At 29.2% G+C, this 20,027-nt stretch overlaps 2 protein-coding genes across 4 annotated transcripts; one reads left to right on the top strand and one right to left on the bottom strand.

Moving 5' to 3' along the window:
• The first annotated feature begins 486 nt into the window (after window positions 1-486).
• On the top strand, window positions 487-3,339 carry LOC114941634 (facilitated trehalose transporter Tret1-like). The gene is made up of 4 exons (XM_029316673.2): window positions 487-570; window positions 1,079-1,350; window positions 1,715-2,139; window positions 2,292-3,339. The coding sequence occupies exons 1-4, from the start codon at window positions 540-542 to the stop codon at window positions 2,929-2,931; spliced, it is 1,368 nt and encodes a 455-aa protein (XP_029172506.2). The 5' UTR covers window positions 487-539; the 3' UTR covers window positions 2,932-3,339.
• Window positions 3,340-4,856: 1,517 nt separating this feature from the next.
• Window positions 4,857-19,097, bottom strand: LOC114941635 (uncharacterized). 3 transcript variants are annotated; one of them, XM_029316675.2, is made up of 8 exons: window positions 18,740-19,097; window positions 11,019-11,142; window positions 10,126-10,211; window positions 8,503-8,595; window positions 7,331-7,393; window positions 6,707-6,790; window positions 5,791-6,010; window positions 4,857-5,176 (listed from the first exon to the last, which is right to left on the bottom strand). In XM_029316675.2, exons 1-8 carry the CDS (start codon window positions 18,812-18,814, stop codon window positions 5,025-5,027), a joined length of 897 nt encoding a protein of 298 aa, XP_029172508.1. In that variant the 5' UTR covers window positions 18,815-19,097; the 3' UTR covers window positions 4,857-5,024. The 3 variants fall into 3 exon arrangements, with proteins under 3 accessions (XP_029172508.1, XP_029172507.1, XP_029172509.1); XM_029316674.2 differs by having other exon boundaries at window positions 6,653-6,790; XM_029316676.2 differs by lacking the exon at window positions 7,331-7,393 and having other exon boundaries at window positions 6,653-6,790.
• Between the last annotated feature and the right edge of the window lie 930 nt (window positions 19,098-20,027).

Here is a 20,027-nt window from a genome sequence, read left to right on the forward strand (position 1 = left end):
TAAATGCTACAAATTCTTTATAAAATACAAGAATATACTATAATGAGAGTACTATTTTACAATAAATCAGAATTCAAAATTGAACGATTCATATAACTGTATTTGCTATTACAAGTATGGTAATACAATTACAATGTGTTTACATATTATTTTATAGTTTATAATCTTGTTCTTAAATATTTATATTGTTATATTATTAAATTCCTTAATAATAGAGCATGCCTTTTATATGAAAATCTCTCGGTAATATATAGAATCATGAAAAAGTTTTCTGTAAAATATGTAGATTAAATAGTATATAATTTAAGATAAGATATCAAAATTTTTTCAAATTAAGATTAAATTTGTTCTTAACCTTGTTTTCTGCGGTTATATACTTTGTTTACATCAAATTGTGTATGTATGGATCAAATTGCAAGTTGTGCTGAAGATAAAGTTGATATGACAATGAGTAATAAGTAAACGGAATTAAATTAGTATAATTATGAATTCTCTCAGTCATTTAACGTTTGGAAGTGAAGGCGGTTGTATTGTGAAAGATGAAGAAAATATATCTTGCTGCTGTAGCAGGTTGGTAACGTGTCTTGGATTAACTATAAACACATAAATAAATTTTATGATATAATATTGCTACGAATTCTCTCTTTATATATATATATATATATATATAATTAAATTGATATTAAATTAAAAATTATTTTGTGTAAGTATTTAAAATAATTTAAATTCTCTTTATATTGAGTTTGTATAATAAATAATTTTCATAAATATTTTATAGAAAGTATTTAAGAGAATATATATTATATAGTCTAATTTTTGTATCTACTAATTCTTTTTTATATAATAATTTGTATATAATAATTCTAATTCCTTATGATATTTAAAACAATTCTTATTGCTCTCATTTAAATTTAATTATAGATATAATGCATTTTTAGATGTACATATCGTAATTTCATAGATTATAATTACAACAATTGTTTACATATTATTATTTCAATTATAATGTAATATTAAAAATTATTGTATATGTCTAAAATAAGGCATATTTCCATTCTATGTGAACTTATTTTATCAGGAAATCTAGGTATGCTGACAGTCGGCCAATATTTTGGTTGGACTTCGCCATCTTTGCCTAAACTGATGCAAGGAAAAGATGAAACATATCCTGTGCTTTTGCGTTCAGAAGAAGCATCTTGGGTGGCATCTTTACTTATGTTTGGTACATTGATTGGTGTTATTAGTTGTGCATTTATAGTGAATATTATTGGTAGAAAAAACACCATGTTATTCGCTGCTGCACCTTCAATTATTAGTTGGATGATGATTGTCTTCGCAACATCAGCGTGGGTAATTCAACTTCTATATTTGTTCATTTTCTTCAAGAACACAATGATTTATTAAACGTCTTTTTTAAATATATTCTGAAATTAACAGGAATGAAGAGAGTAGGAATTAATTAAGAATCAGACGTTTGTTCGTTTCACTTCACATATATTTTTCTCCGGGTTTATTTTAAGAATTTAATTAATACAATGTTATATATATAACTTACACACTTTACATATAAAACTTGCTTGTTTTAGAGATTTTTTGAAAACATTGCGATTTAAATATAAATTTTTTTTCTTTTTGGAAATTATTAGAATGAGAATCAATTTGACACATTCTGTTTATTAATGTTTTTTTACTTTTTTCTCTGTTTCTTATGTAGGAACTTTATATATCGAGATTTTTGGCCGGATTTAGTACAGGCATCACTTATATGGCTACACCAATGTACATTTGTGAAATTTCACCAGCAGATATTCGTGGTAATTTGGCATCCATGCTCACAGTCGTCTCGAAAATTGGTACCACACTCGAATACGTGATAGGTTCATTCCTATCAGTGAAAAATCTCGCTTTAGTGTCCTTGGCAGGGCCTTGCATGTTTTTCGTAGCTTTTATTTGGGTACCAGAATCTCCGTATCATTTAATGCGACGCAACGCCAGAGAAAAGGCCATAGATTCTCTCGTTCAATTAAGAGATAAAAACGATGTTTATAAAGAGGCAGATGAGATTGAACAGTCTGTAAAAGTTGATTTGGCAAATAATAGTGGTTTCCGTGAACTCTTATGTGTATCCGGAAATCGCAAGTATGTTAATTTTTATTTTGATATAAGCGATATTCGCATATCAACTTAATCTTCAATAATAATTATTTTTTTATTATCCTCAAAATCATTATGACAATTTTGAAGCTATCATCCTGATTATACAAGCATTTAAAAGATGATTTTGATTTCAGAGCCCTTTTGATACTAATAATATTAGGATCTTTTCACCATATGAGCGGCGTTCAGGCCGTGGAGCAATACGCTGAATTAATTTTCGACCAGGCAAATAGTAATTTGGAGGGCAAATATTTAACCATGATACTGGGCGCGGTACAAGTGGTTAGCACCGTCGTCTGTATGTTCATCACCGATCGTAGCGGCAGGAAATCGCTGTTGATGATCTCTTTAATCGGTTCAGCCTGTTCGACCGCCATGGTCGCGATATATTTTCATTTGCAGCATGATAATGTGAACATGAGCAATCTAACATGGTTGCCTGCCGTTGGTGTAATCATGTATGTAATCATGTTTTCTGTAGGTTTGTCCGCGTTACCGGTTGTCTTGATTGGTGAATTATTTCCCACGAATGTGAAGGCTCTTGGCAGCATGGTAACTATGCTTTCATCCGGTGTTGTTGCTTTCGGTGTGACAAATTTGTACCTAATTATAGTTGCTAATTATGGCATACACGTACCATTCTGGATATTTACAGCATGTAGTTTTGTTGGTGCTTTATTCACATTTGTCTACGTACCTGAAACCAAAGGCAAGACTTTGCAGGAGATCCAGAATATTTTGCACTGCTCGTCGAGTACAGATGCAAAAACCTAAAAAGAATTATTTTTACGTTAAATTTTTTTGATGACAATAAATAGTTAGTTTATGTATAATTAAAATTTTATTTGTAATTGTAAGTTAATCTTATAATTATTCCTGCAATTGTTTTGCTCTAATTGATCTGTAATAATAAGTTATAGCAAACTATATCTTCTATTACTTTTGTTAAGTAAAGAATTGTAAAGTACAAAATGCAGCAATGCTGTTAATGTACAAAAATTAGCGAATATTTTTATATCGTGACATTTTGACATTTATGATAAAGAATATTATGTAATATATTTACTAATTGTAATTACTGTGTGTGTTATTATTTATCTTGTTAGATGTATGTTATAATATAAATATAATGTAAAAGCTAAGAAATGTCCTTGATGATGCAATAAAAAAAAAATTTAATCAGCAGCGTTTTTTTCTACGATAAACCGTATATGTTGTAATGTTTAAGCGACTTTGCAATTATTCATGTCAAACATTCGCGATAATAATGTATAATTCGTATCAAAAAGTCGGCATGTTTCATATAAAGCTGACATGACATTATCTAAATTACGCCGAATCCAGCAAACATAGTTATTTATTACGAGCATGATTATTCAGTTTATTAATGCGGAAACGACTGCAGTGATTGAGAAAATAAAAAATCGTTGCAGCAGATAAATGTATATATAATTATATACATACAGGGTTGGGCAGATAGTTCGAAACAAAATATTTAAGATACAAGATCTTGTTTTGACTTGTATTTATAAATACTATTGAAATACTTTGGTTTTGAAATATATTTATAAATACTAATATTATTTATTAGTATTTATAAATATATTTATTATATTAATAGTATTTAAATAAACATTTATAAATACTTTATATATGTACTTATAAGTATATTTAAGTAGATCTACATGTATGTAACATTGTAATTTGACTTAATAAATGTGAAATAACGTTTCAATATTTTTGTGATAAAAATTATGTTATTTTTAAAATTACTTACTGTACTTTCGTAAATTCTCACATATACATTCCGTTTTTAATAAATAAAATATATTTAAATAATCATCTGGTGACTTCAGAGATTTTTACATCTTATATTTAAATAATTAATTAAATTTTTATTTATTTAAATATATCTAAATGAATCTAAGTAGATCTAAAATGTTTAGATCTATTCTAAAATTTAGATCTAAATAAATCTAAAGTAATAAATCTACTTAGATGTAATTCATTTTTTCCCGGGTATTTTTATGTGTAAAACATGAATTTGTAAATTAAAATTAGTATTACTCCGAAAATAATTAATGTACGTGCCCACAGGACTGTACGAGAATTATTTTATAATAAACAAAATGCTCGAAATACGTCTAGCATATCACATATTTAAAATTACGAGTTTTTTGCGTTAAATATATATTTAGTGACAGCCTACGGTCGGAACTATGCTACAGAACTGTAGAACTCGTCAAGATCTATAAAATTTCATTGTTCAAATTTGGAAAACATTTAATGATATGCTAACGTTCAAACGAAGTAGTGTTGCTAGTCCCTTTCTAAAAAATATGTTATATCGATAATCGAAAGTTTTGAAGTGATTGTTGCCTCTTTTCCGCGACACCGATAGGTTCTGTCATTGCATTTACTTCGCGCGCGCTATTAATATTATTTTAATTTTTTTATCACACATATATTGCGAGACATCTTGCGCAACTCGACTATCAATCAGACACGCGGAAAAGTGGCAACGATACATGCGACTCAAAATACAAACCTCACGCGTTTCATGACTTCTTTTATTATAGATATATATGGATATATATGATCTCGATTCAGATTCGATCAAAAACTGAAAATGAGAGATTATTGTCGAGCAAGCGCTATTATTAAATAAGAGAAGGATAAATAAGTTAATGACATTTATAAAAGATTGTCTTTTCTTTTATATAAAAAAATTGATCTTTGTATTTACACATTGATAATACACGTCCTCCCTGGATGCGCGCATAGGAGTCACATATATGTACATATTTACTGATTGTTAACAATTGCATTGTATGTGTGTGTGTGTGTGTATCGAGTAATCATATTGTTTACGAGTAATCGACATGCTCTTCGTCGCTTGACGGTGAGGACTGACTAACTAGGATCGTTATATCGTTAGGTTTCAGCCAAGTTCTCGAACGATCCTTATTTCGATCAATTTTCGGCGAACATTTCGTTTGGTCCATTGCTATTGGTATCTCTGAAACATTGTATAACAGATTCGAAACATTCCTCATTCGTTCATTCAAAATTCAATAGACATGAATACACGAGTTGGCTTGATACATATTTTATTTTTTTCGATAAATTTTATTCAAAAAAGTTAATAGTATAATTATTTTACATATTTGCGTGATATTATTTATTATATTTTGCTCACAGAGTCTTCTGTTACGAATTATTTAGAACACGAGTTTTCAGGAAAAAAAACATTAAAATAATTTGATTTTCTCAATAACTAAATATTTTGACGTGTGACAACTTCATTTCGAAGATGTAATGTTTTACATAAAATAATTTGTGCGCTGCATTTTTGATGATTATTTAAATGTCAAAATATATGAATATATGTAGTTTCACACGTAATTTTCAATGACAAACGATGCAGGCAGTGACAACTGAAAATTGGTACCGAGCTTCAGCGCAGATTAATGAAAATGGCACATGTGATGAAATGTGTGAGAGCGCGACGTGATATCGAGGTAAACTGATATCGAGGACGTGACATTTCTCTTCTTCTCGCGCGTTGTCCCAGATTTTATAAATTTATTTTTAGTCATTTCGCACTTCCAAAATGCGTATATATGAGCTCACCTGGTCTCTGACTTGTCGTTGTATCTGGAAATTGAACGTGCTTCCTTGATAACCGGCCCCCCGTGGGACTTTTCTCCGATAACAGAGGGTTGTGACATGTCGTGGGACTCTGAGTCGGCGTAGCTTTTGTTTCATTGTTAGTGACACCTTTTCGCGAACTTAGACACGACGTGGTAGCGGTCGTAGTCGGCGGTTGCGTTACGTATCTGACTACTGGAACCTTCAAGAGAGATATTCTATGAGACATAAATAATATATTGCGCAAATGGAAAACTTTTCGGAACGTGGGTTGCGGGATTTAGCGAATCGACGATAGAAATCACATCTTACAAAAAAATGAGAAACTTTTTGCTAAAATTTGTACATTGATCGATACTGTCAGCTTTTATAAGAATATTGCTAAAAAGTTATATAGGGGGACATTGTATATACATAGAGGGATATAAATTTATACGAGGGAAGAATTCGAGATATCTCCGACGTAAAGAAGACTGCAAATGTAACAGAATTCCCGACGCACGATCGATGTCCCTTGTGACATTGATTATGAGCTAATTGACGTAACAAAGTTGTTACGGATGTCTTTTTACTTCGTTACTTTCTTAGCTTTTAGGAAACATTTGTCGTATTTTTTTTCAGAGACTTCTCGTTAGTCTCCCTTGTTGTTTTGTTGTCTAATGATATCAGAGATCATTTACTAGTATTACAGAATATATATATATATATATATATATATATATATCTTAAATTGTTCGCAGATTATATGTACACGCGTTTAATATATTATATTTACAGCATCTTGTCAAATAAGCTGAGAATAAGCTTCGTGAATAAAGCAGTACGACTGAATAATTCACTTAACTTTTTGTCCCTCATCCCACTGTTCTTTCCTCTGCGAAATTTTCGGAATACTGACCCTATATTCGTAGTCATGCGCAGCTGTGCCGCGACCAGCTGAGTACTCTTGATACTGCGAGATGACACATAAAAGCGAATATATCTGTAACAAGATTTGTTTTGCGTTGTTATTTTAATATTTGCAACGTATAAATGCATATAAGTTTTCAACACAATTTAGAGAATTTAATAATTTTTTATTTTTAATTAATAATTTTTGTATTTTTAATTAATTATTTAATTCTTTATTTTTTCTGCTTATTATTATTTTATATAAAATAAGTATTTTTTTTCAATTACCTATTATTATTCATGAGCGCGCGATAGGATCATATACATATAATATGATTATTATTTTATATGATTTATACAACTATAATTTTTATAATATGTATCTCAGGTCCGATTGCATCAACATTATTTTAGTTTTAAGCAAGACTTAAAAATGTATCTTTATTTTTTCTCTAAATAAATAAAGCAAACACATATTTAAGTCTCGTTTAAAGTCAAAATGACGTTGGTGTAATAAGACCTTGTACGTATAAATCTCTTTAAACGAGTTTAATAGGTTCTAATGACTATAAAACAATTACAATTATTACAATAAATTGTTTGGCAATTAAACTTAGTCGAATGTACTCACGTTTAAACAGAGTAGAAAGAAATTTAATGTGTAGAGCATAACTCTTGCTGGATTAAACTCGGACTGTAATAGATCAAAATTGTTCAACATTTTATATATACAAAATATCTTATCTCATATATGTAAATGCGTTTGAAAAATGTCATAAACATTTGAAAAGGGACGTAAAATATATACTTATGTCTGTCCTCGTGTCTTGGATGCATATTTGGATTTTCTATGATTTATTTTAAAAGACTGCCAAGTTTAGTTTTGATATTTCTCTCGCAAAGGACGGAGCTGCCTAAAATAGTTACGAAGCTTTCAAGCAGCCGATACTCGTAAATTTCAAATATGGCAGAATGAGAATAAAGGAAAAATACAGGAATATTTTACATCAAACAAAATAAAAAAATTTATTATCAAATTTACAGGATTCTTGGACCATCGATTTGATTATAAATTCAGTAAGAAATGTTGTATAAATCAAATAAAATATGAAACAGATATTGACAATTAGAAAATTTTATATGCTCGAAGAAAGGTAATTAAAGAATATTTACAAGATTGCTCTTGTTTTCAAATATTTACGCCCCTTTTCTATCAAATTTTCACATCAATTTTTGCTTTTATAAAATTTTCGTCAAACTGCACGGAGAGAATTTCTTAGAATATACCCTGAAAATCATGATAATCGCGGAACAATATAAGGTATTGCAAAAATTTTTATAAAAGTTTCTCTGATTTATATTTATTACAATAAAAAATATCAATATGTACATAATAAATTTTAGTATATGTACATAGTAAAATTAATTGAACATATTTTATATCTTATTGTGGTAAATAATATTTTTTACTGTGGTAAATATTAATCAGCAAAATTGTTATTCTTCCAATACCATGTTGTTTCACAATTACCATGATTTTTAAGGTAAATTCTAAGAGAAAATTCTCTACGTAAGAAATATTATCTTATCAATTAATACATTATGAAACACAAAAAATACACTAGTTTCCTATATCCGATTTAATAATAAATTTTTAATTATGAATTATTAAATTAAATATATCAAGGTATTTAAAATAATAAAAAAACAATTTTAAGTTCTATATAATTGTAAGAAAAATTTAGAAAAAATTTTTTTATTATACAAATATATATATAAAAAAGAATACATTATAATACTCACTGTAACAATAAATAAGTATAGCGAATGTGCTATGTCAACGATGCTACATGTGATAATTACGCTAATCCATGGAAGCAGCAATATTTTGTGATCCTGAAAATTTACGCGGAAAATGAGTAACATTCATAAAATAGTTCATATAGAAATTATACGTAGAATTTTCTACGAAAAAATTTTCAGGAACTTCTGCTTCATATCACGTTTCTGAATTCCGACGATTTTAATTATACGGTTTAGTTTAATGATTCATTGATATTAAAATAATAAAACACGAAGCGTAGTGGAAAATCTGTAAATGTAAAGCGATAGAATATATGAAACGCAGCAAGTATTTTTCATCAAATTTTTTTGTAATGCTTGCAAAAAGCTTTCTCTCGCTGTGTTATCAGTGTTCAGTTATTAATATTCATGAATATATTACTTTACGTTACGTTATATTGCGTGAATGCCACAATTTGTTTTATTAATGATATTAGTTACAGTCAAGTAGGTACTCAGAATAATGAAGGTCTTTAATGCGTTTCCGCTCCATGTTTCTTTTTTTCTCTTTTTCTTTTGCCAACCGCTCATGCATTTATGATTTTTATCATTCATAATAATATCGCGCACGCAAAGTAAATTATATACGTTTATTGACGACTTATATATACATATATGTTACTGCATGAAAACTTCACTCATTGTCAGTCAATATAAGAAACCACTATATCTATATATCATAGAGTGAAAGAAACAAAAATAAAAAATCAATACGCATGTTTTGCTATATGTCTGAGTCTGGCAATAAATAATAGCTGTATGAACAGATCTTCAAACTTAGATCTTTGATTTTCTTCTCTATTTAAGGATACATTAAAATTATAAATAAAAAATTTTGAAACTAATTAGCAAGATTATACTTTCCATTAGGAGTTAAATTAAAAAGTAGATACATACATATTTATTAACGACAGCGTATTTGAATTGTTCATTCAATTGTCCATTCTGTGTTATGTTTAATGACACGTATCTCTCGGGAATAACGTGTATATATTACACCAGTAGCTTTTCATATCATCCATTCGGGAGTAGCGATAATACTATTTTATCACATTCCAAGTGACAGCAAAAGTATCTTCTACTGCATTCTCACGGGATTGAGTGGTAAATGTAATAGAACATGAAAATCTACGTCTTGAGAAAGGCGAAAAGAGAGAGATAGTACAATGCAAATTTAACTGTTTGCTCAAATATACGCTAAGAAGTATTACAAGAGGTACTCGTACAAATTATGTTGTCTTTTCAAAGAAAGAATAAAAAACAATGATGACATCTAAAAGAGTAGGATGACACTTTTCCCTATCTAATATAATAATAGTATCTAATATAATAATCTAATAGAGATAATGGTAATAATAATAGAGATTCTACAGCTATATTTTCAAATCAATCCTTGCAATTTTTAATTTTCACAAATAATGAAGGAATGGAATTATTATACTATTTTAAAATCTAGACTTTTACGCTATCTCTGTACATCTCTATATTTTGAAAGTAATTCTCCTGCAGTATCTAATTGTTAGAAATGAAGGAGTGGAAATTATAATACGGCGCTTTAATGTTTACTCTGGAATTTTGCCCTACCTTGTACAAGCCGTACAAAAGAAGGAGGCTGCACAACACGCCGCAGCAGGAGCAGACAAGCAGCATTCCGTTGAAATAAACCGTGGCTGAAGCAATACAAGCAATACAATATTGTTTTAAGGGGATCCTAAAAGCCGTTGCACGTAAAAAGTTTTAGTCGTAACCGTAAGATTCGACAAATCACGTTGCTCGATTTGCCATCCTTAACCGTAGCAACGTGATTGGCCGAATCCTATGGTTACAACTGAAACTTTTTTATGTGCAATAGCCTTAAATGTTCTCGAGACGTCTGTTGTTTTTTCCCCTGTTTTATCGACAAAATGTGAGGTTAGATAAATTATAAATCTATTTATTGGCTACATGGATTGTTTTTTATCTGAAATTAGAGCGCTTTGCTCTTTGTTAATATTAATACTTCAATTTGTATAGGAAAAAGATTTATCAATCTGTATAGCCTCATCTATCAAGCTTATAGAATTATGAATTCAAGATAATTTATCTAACCTCACACTTTGTCGATAAAACAGGAAAAAACAACGGATAAAACTATAAATCTATTTATTGGCTACATGGAGTGTTTTTTATCTGAAATTAGAGCGCTTTGCTCTTTGTTAATATTAATACTTCAATTTGTACAGGAAAAAGATTTATCAATCTGTATGAATTCAAGAATTTAAGATAATTTATCTAATCTCACACTTTGTTGATAAAACAGGAAAAAACAACGGACTTCTCAAGAACGTTTAGGATCCTCTTAAGCGAGAAGCAAAGACTACTCAGATAGAGACGAATTTCGAGGATGATGCGTAAGACCGAAAATTTTGTTACAATGGAGAAAAGTCAAATACCATTAAATTCACTAGAGCACTATTCGTTGTTTATTGTTCACTTACTTGGCGATATGGTCCCCGATTCTAGAAAACTGGATGACTCCGGTAGAGAAACGTTCCCCTTGAGATATTGACTTTCCTCTCGAAGAACCGTGCCGGTAGTTAATACTAGTAGAGCAAAGTATATCTAGAACCGCGAGTATAGACAGAAAGAATGCCATTAATTTTTTTTTTTTTTTTACAAAATACATCATTTCAATCGAGATCGATTAATGACATTCTCAAGACTCAGATTCAATTTTTTTGTGAATTTTGTTTTTCCTTATTAGACAAACAACCACGCATCTTATTAAGTGTATTATAAATTATACTGTTAAACATATTTAACGTACATAGAGAGAGATGAGAGAGGGAATTGTAATTTATTTTCCGATAAAATTATTAATTAAGGATAATTTATTCATTAGCATTCCAATTAACTTTAGCTTTAGGAATATTCATATATTATCGTTATTTAAACGGGTCATTCTGGGTAATGCCTCTGAATAATTTGATAAACCGGATAAGCTGCCTGTTTTAACAAAATATTTTAACGTGTAATTCAATCTCTTCTTCCATTAAGTTGTATATTTAGGATCTGTTTTAATCTTTAGATTTTTCAGCTTTTACTTCTCTCGATATATCTAGATATGGATTTTATAAAAGCACGATAGAAAAACAACAGGCATGTGCGACATGAGTTCAATATCCGGAGAATAATTCGATTTCGCGTTAGCAAGCATTTAATTCTGGGAGAGTCAGCAGGAGATATCGTCCGTATAGGATTGTATGATATTGTCGCTATCGCTATCGTAATTCATCGACATTAAACAAATATCTCCTTTTCCTCTCATTCCATTTTCTTGTTTTTCTTCTTTTTCTTCTTCTTCTTTTTGCGAAACTAATTACGTACCGCCGTAAATTCAATTTTAATATTTTATTTATATAAAAAAGCATATGGAATAATCTTGCAAATTTTGCTTTTTGAAAAACAAAGATTTCAGAACTTTTAATTTTAAGATCTACGGTATTATTTCTCTATCATAAATAATTCTATGATAAATGATTAAAATAAAATTTAATTAAAATTTATATTTTTTTTTCATTTATTACGTGATATTCTGGAAAGAAGACAAAAAAATTATTTTGCTTTGGAGAGCGAATCGCGAATTCGAAATATCGAGAAACATTAAACTGTTATTATGCATTTAAATTAAAATTCCGTGCGCGCGAGAAATCTTACTTCTGAAATTTGTGGAAATCGATTTCTGATGAATATTCCGCGATTTTACTCTAAATCTCCTCTGAATTTTTTTCACTTTAACTCCGTTTTAAAATTATTTTCATAAATCACAGTTGCGCGTAACGTTCCCCAGAAAAATTTCTACAAACCACACGATTTTCATCATAAAGGACTTTTAAAACCTCGAGTTCGCTCTGTATCTCGTTTGCTCGTCCAGAGCGAATCTTTTGCATACTAAAACGAGTGTCTGAGTGTTGAGTTTTGCGATGGTCAATCGTTTTAGCGCGTTAATTAGTGTAGGCGAATACAATCATTGTGTCTTTCGATAATATTCGTAACAAATGTCCATCCTGAACTTCTTCGTCGAATCGAAGCATCGTTATTTTTTCGCATTTCTCCCGAATCTCGTTCTCCGAAACAAATTTCATATATATATATATATATATAAACGCGCGAGACAGGAAAATGCAATTGTCTTAATTGAGTCCAATTAGCACATTAGATTGCTTTAATGTTGACGTAAGCGACGTTTTCCGATGATCAATATGCCTTTCATGATAATCGCAAACGTAATCAAACATCGAGAGAGAATCGGGAGGATTATTGAGAGACGAATTACTGAAGACGAGAGATTTTCCCTTGACGTCAGACAATGATAAAGGTCATAATAGTCGCGTCCGTATTTGCTGCATTCCCGTAATTTTTTGTAACTTTTTACCATCCAATCGCCAGTGTAACAGGTGAGCCGAATGAATTTATCGGCGATTTCATTCCGTTTTCCATATTGTATGTATGTACACAGTACACAATCGGGCGATCATCGTTTTTTGTAAAAAACAGTAAAGTGATTTAATTGGTCCATCGCTGATTTTTATGAATATATACAGCGCATCGTAATATAAAAGACAGCAACGAAAAAATAGCTGGGAGTACTGATTGCAAAATAATGAGCAATTATTGTGATTTTACATATGTGTGTGTGTATATATGATAATAATCAAACATGCATTTGTGAACATAGTCAGAGAAGTAAATTATCCCGGCAACAAGAAATAGGAAATTGCGATAGAATTGCACAGAACCGATGTGAAAAGTAATATTTATTTTATGAAATAGACGCGAATGTGTGTGTCGATTTATTCGCGAAAATTTATTTAAAATATATTGTGCTTGTCTTTTTTAATATACAAAGTAATAACAAATATGCGTATAATATAAATATGTGAATAATATATTATGAAATTTAGAATGTATGTTAACTTTAAATTTATTAAATTTATTAAAAAATATTAATTTATTGAGAGACTTGTAATTTTTATTTTTAAAGAAACAGAATTTTACTTATTAAATAATATGTTCACGTCATCTTTATGTAAGATTGAAACATCGAGAAGGCGAGATTTATATAATTTTTAATTTAAAAATTCTATGAAGGAAAATATTTATATAAAGAAAAATGCAAACTTCGAATATTTTTTATCAAAATTAAAAATAGCTGAAAAAAAAAGGATCAAATGAGGGAGGAGAGCGATATGTTTTATTAGGTAAACAAATTTCCCAAGGGTTTATGGTCTGAGTTCGCTCGAAGTGTTTGTTCATAGAAGCACGCACACAGTAAAAACATGAAACTATATTAATTAATGCTGCAACAAGTTGCGTAAGCATATCACGGCGCATTCGGTACTGTGAATTAAATGCAAAGTCGGATAATTCATTGTCGTTGCACTTTCATATTATATTGCATTAATTTACATTAATATTTGCGTTACTATATATATCTTTCTCTGTCCCTCTCTCTCTCCCTCTCTCTCTCTTTGTTTATAAGTAGCAAATTTTATTAGGATTGGTCTAACATTAATTTAGCATAATGCTATCTTCAACAATATTAAAATTTAATTTTTTATTCGTAATCATAGAAATTCATTTCTTATATCGATCGCAGGAAAAAAAATTAGATAAACATATGAAATCGATCCTTTAATGTGTTGCAAACTGTTTTATTTTTTTTATTTTTTCAAAATTCCATATTTTTTATAGCTTTGACCGTAAATAAAATTATTATTACAAATTACAAAAAATTGTTGTCATTTTCTACATTGAGAACTTAATTCATTAAAACTTGAAGGCTAATTATAAGTTCACATAGACGAAGCATTTGCGTTAATTTTCGTTTCACGAAGAAGAAAAAAGATTGACGTTTACTTAGAAAATAAAAAAAAAATATAGAATCAAGAAGACTGGTAAATAGCAAGGAAAACTCTATTATAATTCGATCCATTCACTTGCTCTGGAATATCATTATTTTATGGTAATTTATGTAAAAATAATAAAAGTGCGCGGCAATTGCCGCATCTATCTATTTTCCGCATTCTCTATCTTGCATTAAAATTGAGCAAAATATTGTATAATTGCTTTTAGGCTGATTTATACTTTTTTATAATAAAAGAATAAAAACTAAAAATGCACATTACGAGAATGAGATATTCTATTCCACTTTTTCATTTACTTAATTGCTCTAATTTAAAAGCATATTATTATTAAAATATATGTGTGTTTTGTAAAAAATTATTAAAATTATACTCTGACAGTTATAAATAAATCATTAATTCGCATATATAAATATATTTTATATCAACAATTTAATATAATTTAATTATAATTTAATTATATTTTCTATAATATAAATAGTTATTGTAAGCACATTATATTAAATGTGTCTTATTCAAATATTTACCTGGAACTTTATTCTTAGCTAACATACAACGTAATCATCGTATATGTATATAAGCGTTATTGATTTTCTCAACATGATAAAGTTTTAAATTGAATTTTCTTGGTCCATAGGTCCTTAAATTTTGAACGTTCTTTTTTTTTGTCACTTTCTGTACACAATTAAAAGGGCTCGCAAGCCGGGTCGCTAAAACTGTGCACCAGAGACCGGTAAAAGAGGGAAAAAAGTGAAAACGCGCCTCGAAGCTACGTTTTTCTCTCCTCGTCGCCATCTGATATCCATGAAACGCTGACTGAGCGTTTCGCAACCCTCGTTTCAGGCCTATATTTATGGTAGACACTTGAAATTTGTTTTATTAGATCTACCGAGTTAGAGCACACGTGTGCCAAACTGTTATCAAACTTGTAAGTTAAAAATTAATTTAATCTTCTGCAAAAATTAGCTGAAAATGTAATTTCATTGCATTGAATTGCAATTTACAATTATTATGTATTTTGTAAAAATATGATTATAAATATATTTGTGACACATTTCTAAGAAATGGAGAAAATCATTAAAAATAAATTTGAAATCTAATCAAAAATTAATAAAATTAGAGGGTTCATGTGATAAAGGCATTTTGAATTTTTCGTATCAATCAAATTATAATATTATAGATAAACAATATAATCAGATATCACTCTAAACCTGCCATGGAGAGAATCAATGATGCGGCATTATAGAGTATGTAATGAGGTTGCTACAATTATGTTCCGGAACTAACGAGATAATTAACGGAGTCAGGTAATTAAAGCGTGTTTTTTTGGAGGGGATTTTGCCGAACATTTCGCAATAATGATAAAACAGCGATATAACTACGTAGCCGCGAAATAAAATCTGCAAAAGTTAATTGAGCTGGTATTGAATAGTTCTAAAACTAAGCTAAATAAGCAGCAAAACAGAACAGAAGTCGTTTCTTCGTCCGAAGAATAATCAGAGATCGGAGATGAAAAAATTAACAAAGATAATTAGATTAGATACTGAAACTTTGGCAATTATAAGAGAAAGGTTATTAAAGGATACGTTTAATTTCCTGCGGTTTAAAGCCCCATAGAAACTCACAAATGACTTTCATGTAACTTTTGCGTGCTATAAGGTTTCGTAGATACCACTAATTTCCAACCCCTTACACAATTACGCAAACCATGTTCGATAACAGTTTAACAAAGTTTATTTTGTGTCTTCGCGGTCTATTTGCTTTCACGCTTTTTATAATTCTGAAACAATCAAAATTTTTACAATAAACACGTTTTATGTCATACTTAATATATGTATATAGTTTATATATTACCACAAAACGTATAGTTATATAAATTAATACTTTTGCGCAGAATATTGGAAATATGGAGAGTTTATTTTTTTGTGTCTTGCAGAAATATAACAATGTTTTACTTTTATCAGGCATGTCGTAAAATTTTAATTAAAAAATAAAGCTCATTATACCTATTCAGATAAAAGCACTTTAACTAAATTTTAAAATTAACTAATTGCGTTAATAAAATAGGCATATACGTATGCATTGTTGATTCCATTTTTTACGAGATAAAACGATTTAAAAAAGAAGTTTAAAACGCACAGTGCGATGGTTTCGTAACCGGAAAGCTAAAAAGTGTTTGAATTAAACGTGATCCTGTTGGTAAACGAAAACTTTTACCGATACACATATATGCACATCTATTGCAAAATAAAGCTACTTTTATTTATTTTGGTTTTTTTATTGTGTCGCTAGTTTTTCGACAGGAGAATGCAATCGAAAAGTTGTGTCAAACAGTACGAACATGCGTGCATGTGTGTGTTTGTGCATGCGTGCAATAACATACGCATACCACAGATATGCATATTTTGATTGAACAGATACGTTTCCAGAATATGCTGATCTATAGTTAGCCGGTTTGGTAATACAATTAAAATGTATTGTGTCTTTATTAACGATTGCTGTTGGTTGCGATAATGACAACAGGTCGATATTACGTTACTGCGTTTTGCCGATGCATTAACAATATACTTTAGATCATCTGTCACGTATTATTATTATATTCGCATAGTTCTCTTCCAACTTCATGAATTATATAACTGCAATGAAAGTTCCGATATTCACTACCAGTACTAAAATTCTATAGTTTGTCATGTATACTATATATAGATCTTCAAAACTGGCAGTGAACATCTGAACGCAACCAATATTAGCTATCAGTATTTATTACAGTACATTTTTATCTATTTATATGTAATTCTTAGTTATTTATTTTATGAAGAACAAATATCACAGTTAATATCATAGGTTAATGTACAACGCAGTTTCTTGAGAAAAATATATTATCTTATTCTAAGAATTTATTATTGCAAATAATTTTTTTTATTTTAAGAAATGTATTTTTATAAGAAGTTTTAAATAATTTTTTAAAATACGTAAAGTGTGTGACGTGTATAGAACAAAATTTTAATCAAAATAATTAAACATATTTTCATCTTTAAGTCAATTTTTGCAAATGTAAAATAATTTAACTTCAATAATTTAACCTCAGATAATCTAACTTTAATTTTTTTTAACTTTAAAAATACAATAAAAAGAATTAGATCACAAACAATAGGAAAATTTTATATAAAACTTCTATAAAATTTTTATCATTTTATATGATATTTAAACTTTAGGAATGGAAGCTTTAAAATTGTTTAATCATGTCGTCACATCAGATATAACTATCATCAGATCTAATTATGTACATATGTGTTGTTATTTTTCATTAATATTTTTTATTAATACTTTTTTATTATGTTAATAAATAATAAATTTTAAATTTGTTAAATTCGATGAAGCAAATTATATCGCAATATGCGATATAAAATATTGCATTACTATATAATATAAATTGAATATTTATAATATATAATTTTCTTTACGTAATATTTATATTATATAATTTTCTTTACGTAATATTACATTCTACGAAACACACATTTGATACGGTATATTTGCGCGCAACGTGTCGACATATTTTTATCAAAAAAATCGCGAATAAATATATTATAAAGTCTGCGTGGATTTACTATATTTACTTTTTTATATAATTGCAGAAAGAGATATATTTAAACAAAAAAATTTTAATACAATGTCATTTCTAATATCATTAATACAATGTCATTAATCATAATGTCTTCTAGAACGTATTGCCTCATCTGTTATTGACTCGTACCACTATTTCGTCTAGTCGTCAAACGAGTAAGTGGAAGAATCAATCATTAAGCGTACGCGGAGCTATCGTACAAGTCCTTAAATGAAAGATAATGGTATTATCGCATTAATCAAATTTTTTTTACTATAAATGTGTGTATATATATATATATATATATATATATATATATATATATGTATGCAAAATCTAAAATTTTATTCTTTCTATTTAATTTTATCAAAAAGTAAAGATAAATATATAGAATAAAGTTTAAATTAATTTAATATCGGACGTTAAGTAAAGATAATATAAAAAAATAAGCACTATAATATACATACAAAATCGAATCAAATATTTAAAAACAAATTAAAAATTAAATCTCTATGCGAAAATATAAAATATGCAAAATAGCTATTATACGTGTGAGATTTTTTAACACGGCAAAGTTTTAAAATTCATATTTTGTCCAGCTAAATTACGCATGGAAGATAATGTACATAGAGAAAATGATTATTTTTTTCTGACGTGTATAACAACACGCAAACATTGCATTACTTACTGTAGTATAAACGGCACAGGCGTAGCTGCCTTTGCGTACGGATTGCCAACAGCAACAGGATTGCAAAATAGCCATGCTGCGAGCACATGGATTTTCTCGAAATTTTAAATTGGTCAATTTTGACTAATATATGTATATATATATATATATTTATATATATATGAAAATTAAATTTGTAGGAAACGTGCGCCACAGATTTTTGCACTCTCGACGAAATTGAACTAGGAAATATTTCTCACGTCGCGGTTCGACGAAAGTCGTAAGCAACAAGGAGTGTCATCGTACTACGAGTCTTATTCCCCAGCGAATTTCCATCACATGATTGCGAGAACGCGAGATCGCACGAGGGCGGCTCGACGCCGACTGTCGGTTTCTCCCTCACGAAATTCCCTTCTCCGGAGTTAGTCTGTCGTACAAAAAGCCCACCAGCGGCGACGCCTGCGCAATTGTCTATAATAGCCCATCGTCTACGGGATACCTTCGTAGCCGCGAACACGATCCTCACGTTGACACGTATTGTATTATTAGAAAAAAAACAGAATGGAATCGGGAAAGTTGTTTCTTATACTATATACTATATACTATATACTCGCGAGAAATAGGCGCGGTAAAACGTCTCTCTTTCTCCTTCGTCCCGATAATGAGAAAACTCACGTCACAAAGTTCTTCTTGCACGGACCATCCAAGATTTGTTTTTATAATCATCTGACCAATATCGCTCCCGGTGATTGAAACACATTAACATATATATTATGATATACATTATGCAAGTCGATATTTAAAGACTGGAAAACATAAAGGAAGTCTATTTTTAATAATTTTGCAAAAATTACTTAGCAACGTCATCCGAACGTGTTAACATGTAATTTTAATCTTGGATAAAGTATTATTTTTAATCCAGTGCTCTAGATACGGTTTCCGAGTTAATTAAGCAGCGTGTTGCAGAAATTAAACAATATATTTAATAATATTTTTTTAAATTTAATAATACACTCTAATATAATTAAAGTTTAAAACAATTATCTACACGGCTTTGACTTTGCCGAATTACATAACTTTGTCGAAATAATGTTTAGTGATGTTACAAGGTCGAGACATAAGCATCGATCTTTATGGTGCGGCTTGTTTGCCAGGTTATCTTGTCAGTGTTTCATATCTCTTGTCACTAAAATTTCACCAATTCGTGGTTTCTTATTCTTTTTTATTTTTCATTAAATATATAATTTTGTTATTACGTTTTTATTTTAAATATCGATATTTTTTTCTAGAGCATTATCGTCGATAAATA

The sequence above is a fragment of the Nylanderia fulva genome, unplaced genomic scaffold (genome assembly GCF_048542155.1).
Source record: "Nylanderia fulva isolate GAGA-0341 unplaced genomic scaffold, ASM4854215v1 Scaffold5, whole genome shotgun sequence".
NCBI lineage: Eukaryota > Metazoa > Arthropoda > Insecta > Hymenoptera > Formicidae > Nylanderia > Nylanderia fulva.

Coding starts and splice junctions, on each gene's coding strand:
- LOC114941634 (XM_029316673.2), top strand. CDS start 540: ATGAAGAAAATATATCTTGCTGCTGTAGCAG. Junction 1,351..1,714: donor TCTTCGCAACATCAGCGTGG/GTAATTCAACTT, acceptor TTTCTTATGTAG/GAACTTTATATATCGAGATT. Junction 2,140..2,291: donor TGTGTATCCGGAAATCGCAA/GTATGTTAATTT, acceptor TTTTGATTTCAG/AGCCCTTTTGATACTAATAA.
- LOC114941635 (XM_029316674.2), bottom strand. CDS start 18,814: ATGGCTATTTTGCAATCCTGTTGCTGTTGGCAATCCGTACGCAAAGGC. Junction 11,143..18,739: donor CCTGTGCCGTTTATACTACA/GTAAGTAATGCA, acceptor TCGCGGTTCTAG/ATATACTTTGCTCTACTAGT. Junction 10,212..11,018: donor ATCGGGGACCATATCGCCAA/GTAAGTGAACAA, acceptor GTATTGCTTCAG/CCACGGTTTATTTCAACGGA.